Genomic DNA, 18,936 nt, shown 5'->3' on the forward strand with positions numbered 1-18,936 from the left:
AGCCACCAGAGCAACCCATAAGCAGGCTTTTGAGGTTGGCTTTTTCACTCAGCCAAATGCCCTGCACTCTATCCCAGCTGCTATGTGTATTAATACTTCATTCCTTTTGATGGTTGAGTCATATTCCATGTCATTCCATGGAATTCCATGGCATTCCATGCCACTGTTGGTTTAACCATTCACCTGTTTAAGGATATGTGGATTGTTTCCAACTATTCCTATTATGAATACAGCTGCTGTGATAATTCATGAGCAGGGGTTTGTGTGAACGTAAGTTTTCATTTCTCTGAGATAAATGCCCAGGAGTGTAATTACTGGGTCAGATGGTAGTTGACTACTTGGCTTTTAAGAAACTGCCAAACTATTTTCCAGAGTGGCTGTGCTATCTTACGTTCCTATTACTCTCAATGTCTCAGAGTTCAGTTTCTCTGAATCTTCAGTAGCATTTGGTATTGTCACTATTTTATATTTTAGGTATTCTGATAGGTGTGTAGTGATATCTCATCATGGTGTAAATTTTCATTTCCTGAAAGGCTGACGATGTTGAACATCTTTTCATGTGCTTACTTGCCATATATCCTCTTCGGTGATATATCTCTTTATGTCTTTTGCCTATTTTTTTTTAAGATGGGGTCTGGCTTTGTTGCCTAGGCTGGAGTGCAGGGGCACAATCATGGCTCACTGAAGCCTCAAACACCTGAGCTCAAGGGATCCTCTCACCTCAACTTCCTGAGTAGCTGGTACTATAGGCTCACACCACCACACTTGCCTAATTTTCTGAAAAAAACTTCCGTAGAGACGGTATCTCGCTATGTTGCCCAGGCTAATCATGAGCTCCTGGCCTCGAGTGATTCTCCTGCCTCAGCCTCCCAAAGTGCTGAGATTACAAGTGTAAGCCACCATGCCTTGCCCTCTTTTGCCTATTTAATAATTGGTGTTTTAATGTTGAACTTTGAAAGTTTTTTGTTTTCTTCTTGTTTTTTTTTTTTTTTGAGACAGGGTTTCACCATGTTGCCCAGGCTCGTCTTGAACTCCTGGGCTCAAGTGATCCTCCCACCTCAGTTCCCAAGTAGCTGGGATCACAGGCTTGTGCTACCACATCTGGCTCAGAGAATTCTTTATATATTTGAGTTATTTGTCAGATACGAGGTTTGCGAGTATCTTCTCTCAGTCTGTAGCTTATCTTTTCATTGCCTTAAAAAGGGTTTTCATTGTGCCAAAGTTTGAAATTGTTATAATGTTCAATTTCTCAAATTTTCCTTTCATGAGTCATGCTTTTGGTGTCATGTCTAAGAACTCTTTGCTGAACCCTAGTTCTCAAGGATTTTCTCTTAATGTTTTCTTCTAAAAGTTCTACATGGAAATCTACAATCCATTTTGTGTGTGGGTTTTTTTTGTGTGTGTGTGTATAATGTGTGAAGCTTAGGTCAAGGTTCATTTTCATCACCTATGGATGGTCTAATGGTATTATTTCTGGCATCATTTGTGAAAAGAATACCATTTCTCCACTGAATTGCTTTTGTACCTATGTAAAAAATCAAAAGTTTTGATGAGCAAAGTAAGGACACGACTACCTATTTTACAGAAATAAAAATGATTATAAGAGAATACCATGAACTGTTGTACACTAGCAAATTAAATAAACTAGATGAAATGGAAAATTTAGAAACACATAATCTACCAAAACCGACTCAAGAAGAAATAGGAAATCAGAATAGATCTATAACTGGTAGGGAAATCGAAGAGTAATAAAAAAATCTTCCAATAAAGAAAAGCCCAGGGCCAGATGGCTTCTACCATCTGGTAGTGAATTCTACCAAATATTTAAAGTATAATTAACACCAATCCTTCTCAAATTCTTCCAAAAATATTGAAGAGGAAGGAATACTTCCCAATTCACTCTATAACATCAGTATTTCTTTGATAATAAACCCAGACAAAGAAACTACAAGAAAACTACAGACTAATATCCCTTATGAATATAGATGCAAAAATCCTCAACAAAATACTAGGAAATGGAATTCAGCAGCACATTGAAAGGATTATATACCAGGATCAAATGGAATTTATTTCTGGAATTCAAGGATGGGTCAACATAGGAGAGCAAATCAATACAATACACTAAATTAACAGAATGAAGGAAAAATACATGATTATCTCAATCTATGCAGAAAAAGCATTGACCAAGTTTTTACGATAAAACATTCAACAAACTAGAAATAGAAGGAAAAGTCCTCAATGTGATAAAGGCCACATATGAAAATCTCACAGCTAACATCACACTCAGTGATGGAAGATGGAAAGCTGTATCACTAAGATGAAGAACGAGACAAGGATGCCTGCTTTCTACACTTCTATTCAACATAGTACTGTTAAGTCCTGGTGAAAGCAGTCAAGAAAAAGATATAAAGAAGTTCTTTAGTTTAATTAGATCCCATTTGTCAATTTTGGCTTTTTGCCATTGCTTTTGGTGTTTTAGACATGAAGTCCTTGCCCATGCCTATGCCCTGAATGGTATTGCCTAGGTTTTCTTCTAGGGTTTTTATGGTTTTAAGTCTAACATTTAAGTCTTTAATCCATCTTGAATTAATTTTTGTATAAGGTGTAAAGAAGGGATCCAGTTTCAGCTTTTTACATATGGCTAGCCAGTTTTCCCAGCACCATTTATTAAATAGGGAATCCTTTCCCCGTTGCTTGTTTTTGTCAGGTTTGTCAAAGATCAGATAGTTGTAGATATGCGGCATTATTTCTGAGGGCTCTGTTCTGTTCCACTCGTCTATATCTCTGTTTTGGTACCAGTACCATGCTGTTTTGGTTACTGTAGCCTTGTAGTATAGTTTGAAGTCAGGTAGCGTGATGCCTCCAGCTTTGTTCTTTTGGCTTAGGGTTCTGCACAGCAAAAGAAACTACCATCAGAGTGAATAGGCAACCTACAGAATGGGAGAAAATTTTTGCAATCTACTCATCTGACAAAGGGCTAATATCCAGCATCTACGATGAACTCAAACAAATTTACAAGAAAAAAACAAACAACCCCATCAACAAGTGGGCAAAAGATATGAACAGACACTTCTCAAAAGAAGACATTTATGCAGGCAAAAGACACGTGAAAAAATGCTCATCATCATTGGCCATCAGAGAAATGCAAATCAAAACCACAATGAGATACCATCTCACACCAGTTAGAATGGCCATCATTAAAAAGTCAGGAAACAACAGGTGCTGGAGAGGATGTGGAGAAATAGGAACACTTTTACACTGTTGGTGGGACTGTAAACTAGTTCAACCATTGTGGAAGTCAGTGTGGTGATTCCTCAGGGATCTAGAACTAGAAATACCATTTGACCCAGCCATCCCATTACTGGGTGTATACCCAAAGGATTATAAGTCACGTTGCTATAAAGACACATGCACATGTATGTTTATTACGGCACTATTCACAATAGCAAAGACTTGGAACCAACCCAAATGTCCAACAATGATAGACTGGATTAAGAAAATGTGGTGGATATACACCATGGAATACTATGAAGCCATAAAAAATGATGAGTTCATGTCCTTTGTAGGGACATGGATGAAGCTGGAAACCATCATTCTCAGCAAACTATTGCAAGGACAAAAAAACCAAACACTGCATGTTCTCGCTCATAGGTGGGAATTGAACAATGAGAACACATGGACACAGGAAGCGGAACATCACACACTGGGGCCTTTTGTGGGGTGGGGGGAGGAGGGAGGGATAGCATTAGGAGATACACCTAATGTTAAATGAAGAGTTAATGGGTGCAGCATACCAACATGGCACATGTATACATATGTAACAAACCTGCACGTTGTGCACATGTACCCTAAAACTTAAAGTATAATAAATAAAATAAAAAAAGAAAAAGAATAAAGGATATCCACATTGAAAAGGAAAAATAAAATTATCTGTTTGCAGATGACATCTTCTTATACGCAGCATACCTTAAAGAATCCACAATAAAATTATTAAAGCTACTAAAATTCAGCAAGGCTACAGAATATAAATTAACACACAAAAATCAGTTTTATTTCTGTATATTTGCAATGAGTAATCTGAAAAGGAAACTTTTGAAAATTTCATTACAATAGCATTAAAAAAATGAAATACTGGCTAGGCACGGTGGCTCACGCCTGTAATCCCAGCACTTTGGGAGGCCAAGGCGGGCGGATCATGAGGTCAGGAGATCGAGACCATCCTGGCTAATACAGTGAAAGCCCACCTCTACTAAAAAATACAAAAAATTTGGCTGGGCGCAGTGGCTCATGCCTGTAATCCCAGCACTTTGGGAGGCCGAGGCAGGCAGATCACAAGGTCAGGAGATCGAGACCCTCCTGGCTAACACAGTGAAACTCCGTCTCTACTAAAAATACAAAAAAATTAGCCGGCCGTGGCGGCAGGCGCCTGTAGTCCCAGCTACTCAGGAGGCTGAGGCAGGAGAATGGCATGAACCTGGGAGGCGGAGCTTGCAGTGAGCCGAGATCGCGCCACTACACTCCAGCCTGGGCAACAGAGTGAGACTCCGTCTCAAAAAAACAAAAACAAAAACAAAAAACAAAGAATAAAATACTTAGGAATAAACTTAACCAAGGAGGCCAAAGATGTGTAGACTAAAAGCTACAAAACATTGCTGGAAAAAAAAAAAAAAGCAAAGAAAGACGTCCCATGTTCATAAATTGAAAGTCTTAATATTTTTAAGACGACAATACCACCTAAAGCAATCTGTGTATTCAATGCATTCCTATAAAAATCCAATGACTTTTTTTTGTTTGAGACAGAGTTTCACTCTTGTTGCCCAGGCTGCAGTGCAATGGCACGACGATCTCAGCTCACGGCAACCTCCACCTCCCAGGTTCAAGCGATTCTCATGCCTCAGCCTCCCAGGTAGCTGGGATTACAGGCATGTGCCACCACACCAAGATAATTTTGTATTTTTAGTATAGACAGGGTTTCTCCATGTTGGTCAGGCTGGTCTCGAACTCCCAACCTCAGGTGATCCGCCCACCTCAGCCTCCCAAAGTGCTGAGATTACAGGCATGAGCCACCGCGCCCAGCCCCAATGGCATTTTTTTACACACATAGAAAAATTCATCATTAAAATTCATATGGAATCTCAAGGGATCCTGACTAGCCAAAATTATTTTGAATAAACGAAGTTGGAGGATCCACATTTCCTGATTTCAAAACTTACTACAAAGTCACAATAATCAAATAATGTGGAAATGGCGTTAAGGATAGATATACAGACCAATGGAACTGAATAGAGGATCCAGAAATAAACCCTCCTATATGTGGTCAATTGATTTTCGACAAAGGTGCTAACACCGTGAGGGAAAATACAGTCTTTACAGCGAACAGTGTTGGGAAGCTGGATATCCAAATGCAAAATAATGAAGTTAAACCCTTACCTAACACACATAAAAATTAACTCAAAATGGACAAAGTCCTAAATATAAAAGTTAAAACTATAAAACTCTTAGAAGAAAACAGGGGAAAGCTTTACAGCAGTGAATCTGTAAATAATTTCTTGGATATAAGACCAAAAGCACAGGCAACAGGAAAAAAATAGGTAAATTGAGCTATATCAAAATTTAAATCTTTTATGCATTAAAGGACAGTATCAAGAGAGAAAAGGCAACCCATGGAATGGAAGACAATATCTGCAAATCATATATCTGATAAGGGAATAACATCCAGAATACATTTTTGAAAAACTCCTACAACTCAAAAAACAAAACAAACAAAAAACTCAAAAACTAGCCCAACTCAAAAATAGGGCAAAGGACTTGAATAGACATTTCTTCAAAGAAGACATACGAATGGTCAATAGCATATAAATAAGGACATACGACATCACTAATCATTAGGGAAATGCAAATAAAAATCACAGTGGTATGCCAGTTCATCCTTAGTATGGTCATTACAAAAACAACAGCAATAACAAAATATGGAAATAACAATGGCATGTGGATTATACCACAATTGTTTAAACAACTGGTTGGCTGCACTTGTTTGGCACTATTTCTGGATTTTCTATTCTGTCCCATTGATCAATGTGTTCATCCACCTCTCATACCAAATGGTCTTGTTTTCTGTGGGTATAAAATAATTCTTGAAATTTGGTAGAGTGGTTCATCCTACTTAATTCCTCTTTTTCAGAAATGTTTTAGCTATTCTTTTTTGTTTCCTCCCCTGGACTCCTGTTTTAGCTATTCCTGTTCCTTTGCCTTTCCATATAAATTTTAGAATAATCTTGTCTATAGCTAGAAAAAAATCCTGCTGGGATTTTGATAGGAATTACATTAAATCTATATATCAACTCGGAGACAACTGAAATCTTTACTCTGTTGAGCCCTCCCATCCACAAACACAGAATCTCTCTCCATATTTAGATCCTCTTTGATTTCTTTCAGTTCTCTGCTATTTTAAACAAGTCCCAGACATCACATAATTTGATCTGTGAACAGCATAGTACATGTTTAAAAGGCAAGGCATCTCTTTCCCTCACTCTCTCTCTCTGTCTTGCTGCTACACTTTCTTTTCTGGGGTATTTTAAAAGCAATGGTCTCTCTAGGGGAATAAAACAGATTTCTTGTAGGAGTCACTACTTTTCTTGGCTTTTCAGTAGTCCCAGCTGGGGTCTCAGCAGTTCACAAAATGATTGCTCATCTAGCAAATTTGCAGCCTGGGAGAAAAGAAAAGCGAGTTTCAACACGAGTCTCCCAGTACTTTTAGTCATCATCTTACATTCCAGCTCCCGGCAATGGGTGTGGGATTGAGGAGGTGTTTCCTGAGGGTTTCACAACTGCATGAACGAAAGGTTGAGCAGGCATTCGTGGGAGAGGGAGTGAAGGTGAAGGTGGGGGAAGGACTCCGGGACTGAAGCCAGGAGATCCAGGCTCTGTGCAAACAGCCAGTGGGAGAGCAGCCAGTCACTTGTCTGCTTAGACTGGGCTCAAACTCTCTTACAAAGCGAGGCTACTGTGGGTCTCACACAGCTAATTCATAGGAAAGCGTTAAAGGATGGGACCGTGTGCCCCATGGTGTCTGCAGGTGAATAAATGAACAAAAACAACATGGCCCAGCAACACAAAGGCCAGTCTTGATTTTGCATTTTAAATTTTTATATAGGAAGACAAGTCAGCAGTCTCTGATCCATTCTGAAATTCCAACAGTGTTTAGACAGCAGGGCAGCTAAGAGCTCTAGATTCTAGATAAATGCTCAGTGAGGGTGCCTTTGCCTCTGCTGAACAGCAGCCAAACAATTCTCTGCTTCCCCTTACAAGGGAAGGCAGGTAGCTCTGCCCACCCAGGGAGAGAGGTGGAGGAATGTCCTCCCTATGCATCTCTTTCCCATGCTGACCTACTGCCCTGCAAGTCAGTGGTTCTCAAAGTGTGGTCCCCAGACCAGCAGCAGCACTTAGGGAACCTGGCAGAGATGCAAATTCTTGAGACCCGTTCCCAGACCCACTGAATCAGAAACTCTGGGGTGGGGCCCCCAGGTTGTGTCTGCATAGCCCTCTGGATGGCCCTGGTGCATGCTCGAATTTGAGATCCAGTGCTGTCCATCAAAAGCCATTAATAAAGTGAGTACTGACTTACTGAGCTCTGCTCCAGCAAATGCAGGCAATGTAGTCTTTGACATGGCCTTGGGGCCCTTTGAAAAATTTCTCTAAAGAGTCTGGCATACAGTCTTGGAGTAGAAACAGGAATCTGGGCATGGGGGGCACTGGGCAGGGTGCAGGTGGCCTGGCTGTTCATCCAGCACCAAACAGCCAGGGGCTTCCAGTTCACGTCTGCGCATTGGTTCACTGCTTTCTGAATTCACTCAAATGTATTTATCCAGAGCCCATTGGGTATGAGCCACAGACACACGCAGGGTTCTGAGGATGCAATGTGAAGGTGATGGGGGTCTGGCAGGAAATAAGGGAGTTAAACAAATAATGTTGCATGATGATGCTGGGAAACCACAGGCACAGGAGGCCCAACCAGGCCTGGGAGATCCCGGTGGGGCACGTTGGGAGGTGTCGGGGTAGCAAGGGGGGTGAAGAGTGTTCCAGGCAACAGGGACAGCATCCAGCCCCTGAAGCAAGAGGGTGGGGTTGCTGCTGGTCATGGAAAAACTGCAGAGTGGCTGGAGTAGAGTGAGAAGCGAGAAGGAGGGTGAGAGGTGAGGCTCCCGGGGAGCCCTGGCATGCATGTGGTCCCTGCCCGGACAAAACGGCAGATGCAGGCTCCCCAGTGGCTCTGTGCTGCAGGACTGGGATATGTGTCCAGGTGTGGCCCTACAGGGGCCTCTCACTTCATCCTTGTGACATGAACAAGGAAGGCGAAATGATGTGTCCATTCTACAGATGAGGAAGCTGGGGCCCAGAGAGGTGAAGTTTCTTCCCATGCTCACAAGGGGCCAAAGCTTGCCGGCCAGCCAGGTCATTGGGCTGTCTGCACTGGACTGAGTTTGTTTCTATTTTTAGTAGAGACAGGGTTTTGCCATGTTCGCTAGGCTGGTCTTGAGCTCCTGACCTCAGGTGATCCGCCCTTGGCTTCCCAAAGTGCTGGGATTCCAAGCGTGAGCCACTTGCACCCAGACTAGCTTTGGTTTTTAAAAAGATTATTTTTGATAGACTTTTAAAGAACAGTTTTAGATTTACAGAACAACCGGTCAGCTAGCACAGAGTTCCCAGGCACCCACACCAGGGCTCCCCGACCACAAGGTCTCACGCTAGCATGGCACATTTGTCACATGAACGGAGCAACACTGACTCTCATAGTCACTGATGTCCAGATTTTGTTCAGATTTCCTCAGGTTCTCCCAAATGGCCTTTTTCTGTTTCAGGATCCAATACTACATTTAGTCATCTCAGCTCCAGATTTTTAATTTTTAGGTTGTACAAAAGGCTCACTGAAAACCTCAGCTTTGGAGAGCTTTGTTTCTTTGGCAGCAGAAACTCTGAGCCATCTACAGTCCCAAGTGGGAATGCACCCTGCTGCGGAGACCTGCCTCTGGGCCCTCCTGGGAGAAACTGAACTTCTCTCAGGCTCCTTCGTCTCCCAGTTCTCTTCCTGGTGGGGGGAAAATAACTTTTTCTGAGAACGTACAACCCTCCTTCTGCTGTGTGTGTGACTCCAGCCTACCTGTGAGGCAGGTATTATTAGGTGCGCCCCGCAGCTCACACACAGGTGAGACACGCTGAGGTCCCTCAGGCAACCCGCAGCCAGGGCAGGAGAAAACTGCTCCCCGTCTCTCAATGCCCACCCCTCTCCATACCTCTCCTGCCCTGGGTCTCTAGCTGTTCTGCCTACATGAGGAGGACCCCCGCCCCCTTGCCGCCCCTACCCTCCCTCAAAGGGCCCCTGGCTATTTGGTGCTGTCGTGCCATCTCATTGAAGGTAAGAGGAGCCTTTAGCCAAGAAAAGCAGTGACTCCTACAAGAAATCTGTTTCAATCCCCACCTCAGAGAGACCACTGCTTTTAAAATACCAGAGAAGAAAGTGTGGCACAGAGAGAGAGACCTTATGTTTTAAGACATATACTATGCTATTTACAGATCAAATTACATGATGTCTGGGACTTGCTTTAAAATAATGGAGCACTGAAAGAAATCAAAGAGGATCTAAATATGGGGAGACATTCTGTGTTCATGGATTGGAGGACTCAACCGGATAAAGATTTCAGTTGCTTCCAAATGGATGCATAGGTTTAATGCAATTCCTATCAAAATCCCAGCAGGACTTTTTCTAACCTGGGAAATCAGTCAAAGGTCAGGTCTTCATGTACAAACAAGACTTTGTGGTCACAATTACTTTAAAAAGTAATTACATAAAACATGGCTGCGTCATGCTTTAGCAGTAAGTGAAGCATGGTTTCTGACACATGGTAGTGTTATGTTAGGCAAATGTGAAGTGCCAGGGATGTGAGCAGCTGTTCCTCTAAGTTTAGGTTGCTGTAAAATTCAGGTAATCATCTTCATGTTTCACTGAACAGAACCAGCCTGCAACTCAACATTTTAGATCATAGACTTCTGGAGTACAAACCCAAGGAATGCAATATCGTTTGGTACCAAATTACAAGTTTTGGCAAATCAATACAACACTGTATATAATATAATGAAGTTATGTCACATATTCCTTTAATGAAAATTTTCATTATTTTCACCCTAATGCTCTGCAATAAATAAATCATGTCATGATTAACAATTTCATTACAAAGATTATTTAAATACCAAATAAAACAATATCATTGTTCGTGGTAGATTATAGCTGAGCTAGTTATTTAAAACAAATTAGGCCGGGTGTGGTGGCTGACGCCTGTAATCTCAGCACTTTGGGAGGCAGAGGCGAGCAGGTCACTTGAGCTCAGGAATTTGAGACCAGTCTGGCCAACATGGTGAAACCCCATATCTACTAAAAATACAAAAATTAGCTGGGTGTGGCAGCCTGTGCCTGTAATCCCAGCTGCTTGGGAGGCTGAGGTGGGAGAATTGCTTTAATCCAGGAGGTGGAGGTTGCAGTGAGCCAAGATGGCACCACTGCACTCCAGTCTGGGCAACAGAGCAAGACTCCATCTCAAAATCAATCAATCAATCGATCAAACAAACAAATTAGACTTCTAAAATGGTACAATTTCCCCCTTCTGCTGTGCAAGCCACTTAAGGGAGGATCAGGACAATCATGCATGAGAAACTCTAACGTTTGAGCTTACACGGGTTGGGCATGTGGATATCAGTTTTAGGTTGAAGTAACCAAGCATCATCAGGCCTTCAGCACACCATTCGGCCTTTTATGCTGGCTGGTCTCGATATCCAGTGCACACTGTAGCTGACCACTTTGTTGGTAGACCTGTACTTCTCTTCAGTTTGGATTAAAATTCATGCAGACTTTCTTCAGCATATTATTTTAAAGAAATGCCTAACAGATAATTACACCTTTTAAGTACAAATACAAATAAATCTATTGCCAGGTTGGTGAGAGCTGGGCACCTTAGGTTGTATCTACTCCTGACAACCAGGCCTCTATCCACACTGTGGTGTGCCCTGTGCTTCCTCCTCTGAAGCTGGCAGTTCTTCGGTCTCGGCACGTAACATCTGAAGATGTCACAGTTGTCATTAGTCCTAGGTAACTGCCGAGGTGAATCTTTTCACAGTGATTAGGGTTTCTTGAACCAGAATAGTTTTTCCTGGATCTTGAAGGTGTGGTTTTTACATAAATCTCTAATTCTGTAGTGTAAAGAAAATATTGGTAGACTTCCCTTTCCACTGTGCTCTCCACAGAGTCAACTGCTGAATGTCCTGGCACATAGCCGGGCTCACGCCTCTAATCCCAGCATTTTGGGAAGCCAAGGTGGGCGGATCACCTGAGGTCAGGAGTTCAAGACTAGCCTGGCAAACATGGCAGAACCCTATTTCTACTAAAAATACAAAAACTCGCTGGGGTTGCTGGCATGTGCCTGTAATCCCGGCTACTCAGGAGGCTGAGGCATGAGAATCACTGGGACCCAGGAGGCGGAGGTTGCAGTGAGCCAAGTTTGCACCACTGCACTTCAGCCTGGGCAAAAGAGCAAGGCTCCGTATCACACACCCACACACACACAAAAGTCCTGGCACAAACGCCTTGGTTCTTGCTCTAGAAATATGTGATTTCACAGTGAAAGGCATCCCCACTCTGAGGCCTGTGGCTTTGCAACTTTAGTATCTTCTGTCTGACACAGCCAGGCTTGGGTTCACTTTTGGGTATTTGCACATTTCTGCACTGTAGTCATTGTAAAGGCTTCCTATGGGTGGTCAAAGGAAGCTCTAGGCAAAGAAGTGACACCTGCCCCGTGCCACTCCAAGTGCCTCCTAGGCCCCTCTACTGAGATGCCTGATAGGCATCTCAAGGTTCTCCTTGGAGCCAGGGCAGGGGAAAACTGCTCCCCGTCTCTCAATGCCCACCCCTCTCCACACCTCTCCTGCCCTGGGTCTCTAGCTGTTCTGCCTACACGAGGAGGACCCCCTTGCTGCCCCTACCCTCCCTCCAAGGAGAACTCCTGACCACCCACCCAAACCTGCTCAGCCACAGGCGTCCTGATCTCAGTAGCAGACAACTGCATTCTTTCAGTAGCTCAGAACAAAAATCTTGGCAAGGATAATTTTGGTTATCCTGACATCTGTCTTCTTTCAGTTCACATCCATATTTATCATCACGTCTATCAGCTAGCCCTACCTTTACTTTATGATCCAGAATCCAACCATTTTTCACCTGTCCACCACCAACCTCCAGTGCAGGTCCCATCTCTGCCCCTCCCCCCGCCCCGCCGCCCCCACACTTTACGGAGCAACACAAGAACTTCCAGCTGGTCTTCCCTCCGCACAATACCCCGAGTGGTCCTTGGTAAACTACAATAAATCACATCATTCCTCTGCCTGAGAGCTGCTTCAGAGTGACAGTCAAAACTCCTTACCACAGCATCCAAAGCTTGCTGCCCATCTGGCCTCATTTCCTCTCTCCACCCCACCCCCATCAGCTCCGATGGGCTCTTGACCAATCTCAGTTAACCAGTTTTGAGAGAAGCTACCAGGAACGACCAATGGGGGGATTAATAGCATGAAATGCTGTCCAAAGTGGCTGATACGGAAGCACATGCTTGGGGTCCTGATATTCAGGGGAGCGTGAGTCCTAAATATTGCTGGAAACATGTGGACTTCCCAGAAATTGCATTTTTTTCTCTTCTGCTACCATCCTTTTTCCTACCAACCCTGACACTGTCTATTCAAATGAATACATCCTTTAAGACAGATAAAACAAATTTGCTAAAGGCTACTTTTCTCCCTTCGTCAAATATTTCCCATAAAATTCCTAGGCATGGGCTTGAACACCGGTGAAACTTCAGATAATCTGAGGGTGGGTGAAGGGGCTAAGGTTGGGATAAATGAGGCTGAAAACACAGAGAGAAACCTGCAGTCACAGTGTCACTGATTGAACAGTTAGAACAAAGATTTTAAGGTGATCTTAGAAGCATCAATAAGGAGGACAATCTCAGAACAAAGAGCTGCAGAGGGGAGCTACAGAGCTCTGTGTGGAGCTTTGCCCAAATCTCTGGCTGACCCCTGAATTCTGAAGGTATGGGGAATACTCCAAGCAGCCTAGTAGAGGCTACAAAACCTGAACGTAGAATGTGAAGTTTTAATTCAACCACATTAACTTCCTGCTAAAAGGTCGGTAAAAACAAAGCAAAACAAAACAAAACAAAAACCTCTTCAGAGAAACAGCACAATCCAAAGACTATAAACTATTCAATAGCCAACATACAATCCAAATTTACTAGACATATGAAGAGAAGGAAAATGTGATTGGTTCCCAAGAGAAGTCAGTGGAAACCAGCACTTAGGTGATGCAGGTGTCTGAAGCAACAGATAAACTATTATAATAATGCTCAAAAATATACAGAAGTACATACTTCTAAAGCATGAAGAAATAGGAAATGGCAAAGAAATGGACACTATAACAAAGAATCAAATAGAAATTCCAGAACTGGGGAATACAGTATCAAAATAAAAATACTTACTGAATAGGCTGAACTGCAGATTGGAAATACCAAAAGAAATCGCAGCTTGAAGACAGATGAATAGAAATGATCCAATTTGAAAAAGAGAAAAAAAAGTTGGAAAATAATGAACAGCAACTTAGTGACTTGGGAAAATACTATGGTCTAACATACATGAGGAGAGAGTGAATGAAGCAGAAACAATTCTGAAGACATAATGACCAACAATTTCACAAATCTGGTAAAAGAATAAATGTGCAGATTCAAGGAGATCACTGAATCCCAAGCAGAATACAGAGAAACATAACAAGACAGACCTTTGTTGAATGACAGTTGACTGTAATGAAAGACAGAGATACTGTAACAACATCTTTGAATTGCTGAAAGAAAAAAACTGTCAACTCAGAATTCTACATCAACAAAAATATTTTGCAAGAATGAAAGTGAAATAAAGACATCTTCAGAAAAATGAAAGAAGGGGGTGCGTGTGTCCCTGGTGGTGACCCACAGGACACCACCACCACATCTGCTGTCCAAAAAAAGAAAAATGAAAGCTAAGAGAATCATTGACCAGCAGATGATTACTACAAGAAACATTAAGTGAAGTTGCTCAGGCAAAAGTGAAAATGATGACAAATGGAAATTCTGATCTTCAAGATAAAATGATAAGAACCAGAAGTGTTAAACTGTGGGTATGTACAACACACTATTTTAAAATTAATTTCTTTAAAAATATACAGCAATTTAAAGCAAAAATCATAACATTATATTGTGGGGCTTATAGTACATGTAGATGAGCATATAAATGACAGCTCTATCCATAAAACAGGAAAGGGATAAATGAAATTATACACATCCAAGATTCTTACATTTTATATAAAGTGGTAAATATTACTTTCAGTAGACTATGAAAAGTTAAAAATATATATATGTATATATAAAATAATCTTCAGAGCAACCATTACAAAATAACATAAAGGAATAGTGATAAGCCAATAATAAATTAAGATAGGATTTTTTAAAAAAAGATCCAATTAACCCAAAACAAAACAGAAAAGGAGAAAAGGAGTAACACAAAGAACATGTGACAAAAAAAAAGGAAAATGACAAATGTAAGCCCAACTATATCAATAATCACATTAAAAGTTAATGGACTAAATTCTCCATTTAAAAGAAAGAGACTGTTGTGATGGTAATGTTCTATTTCTTGATCTGGATGTTGGTTGCATGACAATATTCACTTTGTGAAAATTCATCAAAACATACACTTATTATTGGTGCACTTTTATGCATGCGTATTATACTTCAAGAAAAGTTTTACAAAGAACAAATATGTTGATCCAATTGTTCTACTTTTAGGGTTTTATCCTAAGAAAACAAGTACTCAGAAACGCACACAAATATGTATTTACAAGCATATTGATTCCAGCATTGATTCTAATAGAAAAACATTACAGACAAACAAATTGAACATTATTAGGGGACTACTAAAATAAATTAAGGTACATTTTATATAATGAAACACCACACAGCCAATTCAAAAGAATAATTTAGGGGCCGGGTGTGGTGGCTCATGCCTGTAATCTCGACACTTTGGGAGCCTGAGGCTGGTGGATTACCTGAGGTCAGGAGTTCGAGACTAGCCTGGCCAACATGGCGAAACTCTGTCTCTACTAAAAATACAAAAATTAGCTGGGCGTGGTGGTGGGCGCCTGTAATCACAGCTACTTGGGAGGCTGAGGCATGAGAATCACTTGAACCTGGGAAGCAGAGGTTGCAGTGAGCTGAGATCGTGCCACTGCACTCCAGCCTAGGGGATAGGGGATAGGGCGAGACTCTGTCTCCAAAAAAAAAAAAAAAAAAAAAAGAAAAGAATAATTTAGCTTTATATTTATCAAGACTAAAGTCACTAAAAGCATATTATTAAATTAACAAGTAGCTTACAAACCAGTATATAGAGTGTGATCTTATTTATGAAAAAATAATAAAAAGACAAACAATGAAAAGGCATAGATAAACAAAAGGTTGTATACCAAATAGTTAACAATATCTATTTTTGGATGGTAGGATTTCAGGTGAATTTAACTCTAATTATTTTCTGTTATGTTGGATTTGCCAAGATGAATATATTAGCTTCACAATCAGAAAAAGCAACAAACACATTTATATTTTAAAATAATATCTGTGAAGAATGAACAAAAAAGAGGAAAATACCCTAGCCTATAAAAGGTAAGAAGAACTTAAAAACTTGAATGAAAAAGTAATAAAACTATCTATTTGAAGGTACCAGAAAGATATTAAAGAAAGAGGAAACTGCAGGGTTATGATGGAGGAGAGGAGAGAAGGACAGGGACATAAATTCAGCATTTGGGCCACTTTCCCCTTAGGCATTGGCTGACTCCAATCACAAGGATAGAGAAGCTGAGAGGCTACTTGGAATAGACACAGAGGCTGGGGACAGTCAGGGATCATAATGGTGCCCACCATCTAGAGTGAAGACATCTTCCACATAGAGGACTGAGAACATAGTAGGTCCATAAATTAATGTTACAGCAGTCTCCATGACAAACACCTTTATTCTTTGCTGGATCCCTTCAATTAGAATTTCTTCTGCAATTTCACTGTAATTTACTACATCCTATGCCTTGTATTTTGGTAGAAGATGTATGTCATTGTGACAGCCTTGCCTCAAACTTAAGCCACAGGGTGACCAATTTTACTTACAGTCCACCTCCCAATCCCTTACAAGTACCCAACTGTGTTCAGCAGGACCACCTGGCCTATTTTTGGCCCCATTTTATCCTTCGGACTTAGCCGATGACTTGGCCTTTTGCTTCCCTCCATGACTTGGACTTGGTCTTTCAGCCTCTCTTCAGACCAACTCCCCGCACCTAGGTGTTGGTGCTTTGGTGGGTGGCCTCACCTAATCTGCTCTTTGCTTAACAGTCCCACTCCCCAGTCCAGGCAAGACCAGAGGGATAGAGCACAGGACCCCAAAAGCATAAAAGATGCCTAAGTATGTGCTAAGATTCTACTCTGGAAGGATTTCCTGTTTGGGAAAATGGTGAGAATCTAGTATTAAAATGCAAAGTAGCTCCCCATTCCCTAACTGGTGAATAGTAGACAAATGGCTCCTGGATGGCATTCCCTAATGGCTGACAGTCCCTCATCATCTTCTCAGTGACTGACAGCCAGCCAGCGCCTGGGCCGCTGCTAAGGCCCTGGGCCACGTGACTCCCACGGGCAGGGGTGCATATATTATTTTCCTATTGCTGCTGAAACAAATTACCCTGCATTTAGAGGCTTAATAGCACATACATTTGTTATCTGTTTCTGTAGGTCAAAGGGCCGGGCACAGCATGGCTCAGTGAGTTCTCTGCGTGGAGTCACAGAGAGCCTAAATTAAAGTGTCATCGCAGCTGTGTCCCTTTCTGGAGGCTCTGAGGCTGAATCAACTTGCAGTCTCATTCGGATTACAGGCAGATGTAGTTCCAGAGGGCTGTTGGACTGAGGTCCCCAGGTGGCTGAATTGCCTGAATAGCCCAGGGGCTATTACCATCTTCCAAGGACTACCGATGGCGGGGAACAGGTCTCCTCCCCACAATGGTGGGTTGAGTTCCTTCTCTTTCAATCTCTCTTAGCTCCTCTCCTGGCTTCTTCCGCTGCTTTTAAGGGCTCATATGATTATGCTGGACCTACCCAGATAATCCAGAACCATCTCCCTATGTTAAGGTCAGCTGATTAGCAACCTCAGTCCTATCTGCAAAGTCCCTTGCAGGAAGTTCCTAGATTTGTGCCTGGCTAACCAGTGGGCAGAGGTTTTGGGAGCATCCTAAGAATTCTGTCTACTACAGACACACCTTCCAGACCTTTTGCCGGGAAGCTGCCCAGCACCATGGGTCCCTGTAGTCCATGGTGCATCCCCCCCACCCCCCAGTGCCCACACAGCCTGGCCCCTGGGGCGCTGGGCACTCCCGTGCCTCCCCTCCCACCTGAGGACACACGCCAGCTCCCCTGCATCTTCTGCACACTGCGGGGTATGTGGCCAAGCCCCTGGGACTGGGAAGACTAGGGCGGCCTGGGAAGCATCTCCAGGGTCCCAGCTTTTCTTAACATATAGAAATCTCACTCACAGGTCTCAGATGCAAGTAAGTGACCCCCAGAGGCATACTTCAACACAGAACAGGACTAGGCAGGCTCCCATGTCAGGAGAAAGCTAGGACTTGGAGCCCCATGGGAGCCTGAGGACGGCAGGGAGTGGCTGTTGCCGGAGGGCCCTGCTGCTGGAGGGCAGCCCTGTGTGGACACCCCATGTCATCAGTAGCTCACCGGGGAGGGCTTACCTTGGCTGTACTTCCCGATTTCTACCTGGATGTGAGGAACGAGGCCGAGCCCTCCTCAGGCTGCTGCTCTGTCCCTCACAGGATACAGTCAAGTCAGCTCTGCCCCCAGAGTGTGACAGATATCAGCCCACTGCTGACTGCGGATGGCTTCCAGCCCCATCCCCTTCCTGTCTTGCCCCACAACTGCAAAATCAATGCAAACCCCAGGTGAGGGGTGGCGGGACTCTCACCCTGGCTCCCTCCTCACCACCATACAGCCCTCAGCCACACTCAGCCACCCAGGGCCCCCTTTGCTGCAGCTGTTCCAGCTGGGCTGCAGTCTGCCCTGCTCTCACAGAAAGCCCCAGGGCGCCAGCCACAAGCTTTCCCCACCCTCTTGGTGTGTGTGTGGTGTTATCCTTCTCCACATCCAAACCAAACTTTGGAGGAGGGAATGGGGTTGCTCCTGTACCCGCCATTGGGCAGCCACAAAGCCACCTGCAAGCTATTTGCCCACACGAGAAACCGGAGTAAATAAAACAGCAGAGATGTGATTGCCAGAAGGGTTCAGCCAAAGTGTGTGTGTTCCCAGGGCAGACTATTCTTCATCCTCTCCATCATTCACAAAGATCTGGACCTGAGTTCTGTGAGGCCGTGGTGGGACAGAGACACTTCACATCCTAGAAAGAGGGCTGAGGATGGCAGGCACTCACGGCCAGGTCAGGCCTGGAAGGACCATCGAGGCCAGGCTGAGTGTGTGACAAGGAGGGCCGCACTCTGCCACCAAGTGGGCTTGGCCACCCACTCACCTCCCAGTGGCTGTCTCCTTACTTTGAGGAAAAGACAATTAGGGAGTGGAAATACTTCCGAATGTGGTTTAAAAAACAGAGAAGGCCGGGCGCGGTGGCTCACGCCTGTAATCCCAGCACTTTGGGAGGCTGAGGCAGGGGGATCACAAAGTCAGGTGATTGAGACCATCCTGGCTAACACGGTTAAACCCCGTCTCTACTAAAAATACAAAAAATTAGACGAGCATGGTGGCGGGCGCCTATAGTCCCAGCTACTCGGGA

The 18,936-nt window shown here is 43.2% G+C and overlaps 1 protein-coding gene and 1 long non-coding RNA gene across 10 annotated transcripts in view; one reads left to right on the plus strand and one right to left on the minus strand.

Moving 5' to 3' along the window:
* ARHGEF4 (Rho guanine nucleotide exchange factor 4) overlaps positions 1-18,936 on the minus strand; it is a 200,668-nt gene that overhangs the window by 22,914 nt on the left and 158,818 nt on the right. Inside the window, exon 1 of one of the 9 annotated variants that reach the window (XM_063712684.1) lies at positions 12,275-12,567. The exons of the other annotated variants lie outside the window; for them this stretch is intronic. Within the exon in view, the coding sequence (XP_063568754.1) occupies positions 12,275-12,521 (247 nt within the window). The 5' untranslated portion in view covers positions 12,522-12,567. Of the gene's footprint in view, positions 1-12,274; positions 12,568-18,936 lie in introns of those variants that run through there. 9 annotated transcript variants of the gene reach the window in all.
* Positions 160-18,431, plus strand: LOC129057928 (uncharacterized). The gene is made up of 3 exons (XR_008522687.2): positions 160-270; positions 16,884-17,150; positions 17,680-18,431. It is a non-coding gene; the product is annotated as an uncharacterized LOC129057928 (long non-coding RNA).

The sequence above is a fragment of the Pongo abelii genome, chromosome 11, assembly GCF_028885655.2.
Source record: "Pongo abelii isolate AG06213 chromosome 11, NHGRI_mPonAbe1-v2.0_pri, whole genome shotgun sequence".
Classification (NCBI taxonomy): Eukaryota; Metazoa; Chordata; class Mammalia; order Primates; family Hominidae; genus Pongo; species Pongo abelii.